General features: G+C 40.4%; 1 protein-coding gene across 1 annotated transcript; it reads right to left on the reverse strand.

The window, feature by feature from the left end:
- Positions 1–1,549: 1,549 nt before the first annotated feature.
- LOC136068039 (uncharacterized) lies at positions 1,550–2,826 on the reverse strand. The gene is made up of 3 exons (XM_065774661.1): positions 2,761–2,826; positions 2,119–2,715; positions 1,550–1,912 (listed from the first exon to the last, which is right to left on the reverse strand). Exons 1-3 carry the CDS (start codon positions 2,824–2,826, stop codon positions 1,550–1,552), a joined length of 1,026 nt encoding a protein of 341 aa, XP_065630733.1.
- Between the last annotated feature and the right edge of the window lie 6,125 nt (positions 2,827–8,951).

Consider the following 8,951-nt stretch of genomic DNA (forward strand, 5'->3'; position numbering starts at 1 on the left):
GAAGCTTCAATTATCAATTCAACCAAGACATACACAATTAGCACTAGATAATGTGATCCATCTCAATTATAAAAATATGCATATATGACCTCCCATAAAACTTGATAACATAACTTTGAAGCTTTTCATTTGACTCCATATACATAATATCATTTGATCTTTTTGAATCATTACATCTCATTGTCAGATCGATGCCTAAAATTTTTGATATTTCAATTTGATGAGATAGCCTTTGGCTTTTTGGGCATCATACATTTTATTTTTGGTCGCTTTCCCTTTTTCCTAGTCAAATACTAGTATGTGCAACAGGTTTTTGCAGCTCAATATCTCTTTTCATTTGGAGATTTATATTTGGTGAGCTCTTTAAGCAAAAACAATAAAATAAAGAGTGATAACATATATAGGCACAAGTCTATGCATGTCTCAAGATCAACAAAACCATTCACTAATCATTCGTGACAAGGTTGAAGATCTATTTACAACAGTCACATAGATTTCAAGATTTCTCCCACAATGATATGAGTGCATAGGGAACAAGCTAAGCTTGTAGATGCACAAAGCCATTGCTACAAAGGTACAAGGCAAAACATGCTTTGAGACAAAACTCAACAATGTCGATCAAAATTTTTGGATTTTCTATTTTTTTTTTATGTGTTTTGGATTTTTGACATAAAAACAAGAAAAGATTGATCAAAAGCAACAATGTAAAAACATTTAAAGCAAATAGCAAATAAACAAACAATTTTCAACTCAAACTAGAAAAAAAAAAAAAAAAAAAAAAAAAAAAACACACAACCAAGCATATTCACAAAACATAGGAAGTATAAATTCATGGACATGCTGTAATGCTTATGCATGAGTACCCCTCTTCACCTACACATCACGTGCGTTTGGGGTGATATCCCTATAGGATTGGGTACGAGTGTTAGGGTTTTCAAACCTTCTAGTGAAGCTTTCCAAGCAGGTGATGAATGCACCAATCATTTTCATCACATCCATCATTCCGTGATCACCATTTTGACCTCTTGATTGCTCAACAGCCCAAGTCCTCTTGTTATTTCTTAGTCCTCTTGACCTCTGATCACTTGCATTCTTTAATGCTCTAAGCTTATGACAATTTGGTCTAGTGTGTCCTTGAAGTCCACAATGATGGAAAAAGTGGTTCGTTCTCGGACCTCTTTGTGGTCTTGGAAGTGATTTCCCTCTAGCTTCAGGTTTGACTACTGATTGGTTACGGGGCTTATTCAACACTCGTTGGTCAGCCACATTCTTCTTCTTTTCATCCTCCACTTTCTCAGGAGTAGAGACAGCCACTATTGGTTCTTTGGCTTTCACAAACTTCACTTCCTTGGTGATTTTGATAGCTGAACTACTTTCTCCGATATATCCTAATCCACATTTGTCAGAGAATGGTTTTTGAATAGCAAGCATTTCATTAAACTTCTTGGAGGTGACTCGGTCTACTTTAGCATTGGCTTGAACCACCTCATGCTCAAGAAATTTTATCTTTGTGTAGGCTTCAGTCAACTCTCCATTTAGCGTCTCTATCTCACACTTGTCCTTCTTTATGTCGCACTAGGAGACTTCTATAGTCCTCCTCTGCCTTCTTCATCTTTTTCACAGCTACCTTGGCCACACATGCATATACTCCTGATTTCTTAAGGAGTGAATTGTAGTTTTCTTGAAGACCCTCTGCAATCTCATCTTCTTCACCATCCGATTCTTCTACAATTCCCATTGATTCCTCATCACTATGCTTCCCAAGCTCTTGTACAAGCAAATTCAAGTCCTCTGAAGACTCAACATGAGCAATAGTCATAAAAGCGGAGTAATTCCCTTCTCTGTCACAGCTTTCCTTGAAATCAGAATTGAATGAATCCGAGTCACTAAGAGTTGTGGCATATGCCTTGCCCTTCGATTTCAAATAATTGGGACATTCTTTCTTTAAGTGTCCATTTCTGTTGCACTCGAAACAAGTGATTCCTTGTGTAGATTGGGATTCCTTTCCATCTTTCTTTTTGAATTCCTTTTTCTTCTTCCCGGAACTTTGGAATTTCCCTTTATCACCTAAATTTTCCATTGTTCTTGAATTTTAATGAATTTTCAAAAAATTTTCACAAGGTATGCCACATCTTTATCAACAACATCCTCATCCGATGAGTTGTGAGCTTTTACCCTTTCATTAGTTGTCTTAAGAGCAAGAGATTGGCTCTTCCTTTGTGTGGGCAACGACAGTTCGTAAGTCTGAAGTGAGCCAATCAGTTCTTGGACTTTGATATCATCAAGGCCCTTACTCTCTTCAATCGCTGTCACCTTGGCACGGAAGCTTTCCGGCAATGATCGAAGGATCTTTCTCACTATCTTGGAATCCTCTGTTTTCTCCCCCAAATTAAACTTGTCGACGACCACCTCATTCAGCTTGCTATAGAAAGAGTCAAAGGACTCGTCCTCACTCATTTTGAGCTCCTCAAATCGAGTGGTCAGCATCTGCAACTTAGTGTCTTTTACTTTCTTCGTTCCTTCATAAGTGGTCTTCAATATCTGCCATGCCTCCTTGGCAACAGTGATGTGAGAAATCCTGTGAAACTCATCTGGAAAAATACCACAGAAAATGGCATTCAAAGCTTTACTGTTAGCGTTAGCTGCCGCAAGAGCTGCCTTATCGCAAGTGGATTTAGCGGTCGCCGGCCTAGTCCATCCTACTTCTACCACATCCTAAACAGTATCATCAATAGAACACAAGAATGCCCTCATTTGGACATTCCAAAAAGCATAGTTGTTACCATCAAAATATGGTGGAACATTTAAAGATTGAGACCGATCCATCTCAATACGGGGTCAGCTTTGATACTAATTAAATGTTCAAATAGCGTATAAAACACTATGAACGTTTAGACCCCTAATTACAAAATTATCAATTCAAGTTTAATGTCAAACAATATATGTGCGGAAAATGAACATAAGCTAATAACAGAATTGATAAACAATCTAAACCAATTAAAATCACATCCACAGCAAAAATTAAATGGTAAAGATTAAGGGAAGAGAGATGCAAGCACAAGGACAACACAACGATGTGTTATCGAAGAGGAAACCGAAGCTCACGGCGTAAAACCTTTCCGCTGCCCTCCAAGCGGTCAATAATCCACTAGAAAATGTAGTTGGGATACATGAACAGTAATAGACCTTCCAAGCCTAATCTACCCAGTGTACCTAAGCTCTCTAAGTTTCTTGCTCCAACAAGGTTACGCTGAACCTTTGTCTTTTCTAGCTTACCAGATTCCACTATAGCCCATAGCATCAACCAATAACCATTGGTCCCTTCTGAACTGCTTCCCAAAGCACCAAAAAGCCTTCTCACAGATGTGGGTATGGTAAGAAAAGGATTTGGCCAAGAATCTCTCAAGGATGTAACAATGGAGAGGGTAAGAGTAGAGGAATTTGAAGAGTCTCTATGTAAAGATTGTGGATGAGTCAATTTTGTTTTTCTCTAGGGTTTCTCTCTCAAAATTCTCTCTGGAAGTTTTCTACATTTCGTGGGTATAAGGGTCTATATATATTGGTGGATGTTTGGAATGCGAAGAGTCATTTTTCCAAAACAGAGCTAGTTGGTGACTTGGCCTCGCGACTTAACTGAGTCGCAAGTTCAAGCCGCGAGCTATCTGAATGGCTAGTCTGGACTTTTTGTCCTGTAGTGTGATAGCTGACATGACGGTTCAGCTTCTCTGCATGCTTTACTCAGTGCAGCTTCTGGCAGCTTGCTAGTCGCGAGCCACCCACGAGATCTAGTCGCGAGTCTTTGCTTCATTGCACAGTCTTGAGTATTTCTCTACACTTTCTCACAGACTACCTTACATGATTCCCACCTAAATACAGAGTTTCTAAATGCTGAATTACAAGCAAATTTGACACAGAAAAAAGCGAACAAGATGGTTGATTAAATTCAACCTTACATTATGTCCTGCAATTTGAAGGTACTTGAGTTAAAAAAAAAAAAAAAAAAACTGCTGAGTTAATAGATTAAGGTAAATTAACTGTCATTTGAACCTTCAAGTCATGACTTTTATTGAGTTAAGTCATTCCTTTAATGTATTAAGTCAGTTAATAGATTAACATGTCACTTTTATTAATTTGATTTAAGACACTTTTATTGAGTTAATAAAACCTACTGGTCCAATTAGAAATAAAACCTTAAGTCAACAAATTTGACCACTCCACACCTTTGGTGCGGTAATCACTCCACAAATATAAGTACTTGTGAGGTGTGGGAAATAAAGGCCGAGGTTCAAGTATCCATGATGGAGTTTCACACTAAAGATGAGCCCATGATATGCCAAAAATTTAATATGGGTGCATGGGTTTATTATTTTTCTTTTTTCAAGTTTAGTGAAGTTTATAGTTCATATTGAATCAGTATTTGATTTTGTCACATTTCTTCTTGTATTGTTTGAAATTTGTTGGTGGATTTGAGTTTAATGTGTTGTGTCTTGGTCGAAACTTTCATGTGGCGTTGGAGTTTTAAGCGTTTCAGATTTGGGGATTTTTAAGATAGTTGAGGTTTGGATTGGGATGTGTGGGTGTAAGTGTAAATTTGTCTCACCAGTAGAACTGTTTAATCTATGTGGGCCAATCATTGTGCACCATGTGTTTATAAATTTAAAAATAAATTAGTTTTGTCAATGTCAAATACCACATTAGCATTCTGTTAAGTCATGTAGGACCTAAACTAACAGACATATATGGAAGGATGAAAAGTAGAACATTTTGCAAAGTTTAGGAACCAAAAATGAACTTTTGAAAGTTTAAGGACCAAAAAAAAACTTTTGTGAAAGTTTAGGGATGAAAATGATATTTTATATATATATATATATATATCAAAACACATTTAAAAAAAAAAAAAAAAAACCCATCAACCTTAATCTAAATTATAAGAAAAAACAAAAATTCGCGCGAGAGAGAGAGAGAGAGAGAGAGAATACTCAATTTTTTGTGGAGGAAAACATGGATTGATTGGAAGAGATGACATTGAATATATACAAAATAAAAGAGAGAAAAGAATAGTCAAAATATAAGAAAGAGAAAATGATGAAAGAATTGTAACAGTCAAGTAAAGAGTAGTGCAGAGGTAAAGAGGGAGGAGAAAAGTTCAACAAAGTGTAATATTAAATGTGGACTAATATGGAGTAGAAGAGTTTTTTTTTTAAATTTTTTTATTTTTTTATTTTAAGAATATGGAGAATAAAAGTTTAGAAAGGGACAATAAGAGGTAGAAAATAATTAGATGATGTGGCGTTGATATAGCTCGACAGGAGTATAGTAACAATAAATACTAAGTTTCAACTTTATATATATATATATAATTTTTTTTTTCTTTTTTGCAAATTCTTATTTGGCTACTCTTCAAGGGCCCTCCGGACCTTAGGTTTTGTTAGAGATATATATTAGAATTATTAGCCCAATGTAATAGGTCCAAGCCCATTCCTGCTTGTACTAGTAATGAACCATGTAACCCTCGTGTTCTCAGTGTTCCTATTTTATACTTTCTCTTTCGCATCCACTCTAGCATATACAACGTGGTATTTCACATCGTATTGCTAACAACACATTTACATTGCTATCAGAGCCATGGTTCGATCTTGGCATCAAACAAACATCTCTACACAACAAATAAGATTCTCACGTGCATACGACCATCTGAAGTAACACATGTTTGTCTGCTGGATCCAGACTCCACAACATCTCGCAGCCACCATGGCTCTATGCTGTGTCAAAATCTAACAACCAAGCAAGCCGTGACTTAACTGATCAAATATGCGCAAATCCATGCTTCGCCTGATAAAACCAACACCACAGATGTACTCCACGACCTCCTGTGACCAAAACCCAGAAATCCGGTCACTTGAAGCCCTGCCATGCGCCTCCACGTGCCGCAGTTGTCTCCAAAAAATCTCCACGTGTTGCCTCAGATTCCTAACTTCCAGATTGTCTTTTTGGCACACGCGCCGCCCTGACGGCCTCCTTGTCCACCGATCTATAAAACCTGAGATTCGGGCCATCATTTGAGCTAGCATGCACCTCCCTAGCTTCTGGCTTCTTCTCCACGCGCCGGTGAAAATCGCACGCTCCTGCCACGTGCGACAACTACTGCTGATGTCATCTGACGTCACATGATGACGTCATCAATCCATGTCAGTAGCCACGCAAGCACGTCCACGTCAGCAAAAGTCCACGTCAGTTGTAGCCACGTCTTCGGCCACGCAGCTCGCCATGTCAATAGTGTCTCCTCAGCACCACGTCACCTAGCTGACATTGACTTGGACCGTCCCGACCCGGACCACCCGGATCTGACTCGTGAGCTCTGACCGTTGACTTTGACTTTTGTGTTGACTTTAAACCAAAAGTCAAAATTTTCGAAAGGGCCTATGTTGCTCAGTTTTTCGCGTAGATTCCAATTTTGAACTCTGTTTCTTCATTTGAAGCTCCAAAATTGGTCAATTGGCACATTCTTCATTGTGGTTTCTTCGAAGGCATTCTTCAAGACACCTTCAAGTGATTTTCTCATGCTTGTCCAACCTCAAACCTTCATCAAGCTTCCGCCTTGAGTTTAAGGGACGATGTTAGAGATATATATTAGACATATTAGCCCAATGTAATAGGCCCAAGCCCATTCCTTCTTGTACTAGTAATGAACCACGTAACCCTCGTGTTCTCGGTGTTCCTATTTTATGCTTTCTCTTCCGCATCCACTCTAGCATATACAACATGGTATATCATATCGTATTGCTAACAACACATTTAACATGGTATCAGAGCCATGGTTCGATCTTGGCATCAAACAAACATCTCTACACAGCAAAGAAGATTCTCACGTGCATACGACCATCTCAAAGTCACATATGTTTGTCTACTGGATCCAGACTCCACAGCATCTCATAGCCACCATGGCTCTGTGCTGTGTCAAAATCCAACAACCAAGCAAGTCGTGACTTAACAGATCAGATTTGCGCAAATCCATGCTTCGCCTGATGAAACCAACACCACAGACGTACTCTATGACCTCCCGCGACCAAAACCCAAAAATCCGGTCACTTGAAGCCCTACCACGTGCCTCCATGCGCCGCAGTTGTCTCTAGAAAATCCCCACATGCCGCTTTAGATTCCTGACTTCCAGATTGTCTTCTTGGCACACGCACCGCCTTAACGGCCTCCTTGTCCACCAATTTATAGAACCTGAGATTCCAGCCATCATCTGAGCTAGCATGCGCCTCCCTAGCTTCTGGCTTCTTCCCCACGCGCCGGTGAAAATCGCACACTCCTGCCACGCGCAACAACTGCTGCTGATGTCATCTGACGTCACATGATGACGTCATCAATCCACATCAGTAGCCACGCAAGCACGTACACGTCAGCAAAAGTCCACGTCAGTTGTAGCCACGCAGCTCGCCATGTCAGCAGTGTCGCCTCATCAGCACCACGTCACCTAGCTGACATTGACTTGGACCGTCCCAACTCGGACCACCCGGATCTAACTCGTGAGCTCTAACCGTTGACTTTAACTTTTGTGTTGACTTTTGACCAAAAGTCAAAACTTTCGAAAGGGCCTATCTTGCTCAGTTTTTTGTGTAGATTCCAATTTTGAACTCCGTTTCTACATTTGAATCTCCAAAGTTGGTCAATTGGCACATTCTTCATTGTGGTTTCTTCGAAGGCATTCTTCAAAGCACCTCCAAGTGATCTTCTCATGCTTATCCAACCTCAAGCCTTCATCAAGCTTCCGCCTTGAGTTTGAGGGATGGTGTTAGAGATATATATTAGACATATTAACCCAATGTAATAGGCCCAAGCCCATTCCTACTTGTACTAGTAATGAACCACGTAACCCTCGTGTTCTCGGTGTTCCTATTTTATGTTTTCTCTTCCGCGTCCACTCTAGCATATACAGCATGGTATATCACATCGTATTGCTAAAAACACATTTAACATGGTATCAATGCCATGGTTCGATCTTGGCATCAAACAAAAATCTCTAGACAGCAAAGAAGATTCTCACGTGCATACCACCATTTGAAGTCACACATGTTTGTCTGCTGGATCCAGACTCCACAGCATCTCGCGGCCACCATGGCTCTGTGCTGTGTCAAAATCCAACAACCAAGCAAGCCGTGACTTAACTGATCAGATCTGCGCAAATCCATGCTTCGCCTGATGAAACTAACACCACAGACGTACTCCACGACCTCTCGCGACCAAAACCCAGAAATCTGGTCACCTAAAGCCTTGCCACGCGCTGCAGTTATCTCCAGAAAATCTCCACGCGCCGCCTCAGATTCCTGACTTCCAGATTGTCTTCTTGGCACACGCGTCGCCCTGACGGGCTCCTTGTCCACCAATCTACAGAACCTGAGATTTCAGCCATCATCTGAGCTAGCATGCGCCTCCCTAGCTTCTGGCTTCTTCTCCACGTGCCGGTGAAAATCGCACGCTCCTACCACTTGCGACAGCTGCTACTGATGTCATCTGACGTCACATGATGACGTCATCAATCCATGTTAGTAGCCACGCAAGCACGTCCACGTCAGCAAAAGTCCACATCAGTTGTAGCCACGTTTTCAGCCACGCAGCTCGCCTCGTCAGCACCATGTCACCTAGCTGACGTTGACTTGGACCGTCCCGACCCAGACCACTCGGATCTAACTCGTGACGTTGACTTTGACTTTTGTGTTGACTTTAAACCAAAAGTCAAAATTTTCGAAAGGGCTTATCTTGCTCAGTTTTTTGCGTAGATTCCAATTTTGAACTCTGTTTCTTCATTTGAAGCTCCAAAATTGGTCAATTGGCACATTCTTCATTGTGGTTTCTTCGAAGGCATTCTTCAAGGCACCTCCAAGTGATCTTCTCATGATTATCCAACCTCAAGCCCTCATCAAGCTTCTGCCTTGAGTTTGAGGGAC

The sequence above is a fragment of the Quercus suber genome, unplaced genomic scaffold (assembly GCF_002906115.3).
Source record: "Quercus suber isolate HL8 unplaced genomic scaffold, Cork oak 2.0 scaffold_96, whole genome shotgun sequence".
In the NCBI taxonomy this organism is placed as follows: domain Eukaryota; kingdom Viridiplantae; phylum Streptophyta; class Magnoliopsida; order Fagales; family Fagaceae; genus Quercus; species Quercus suber.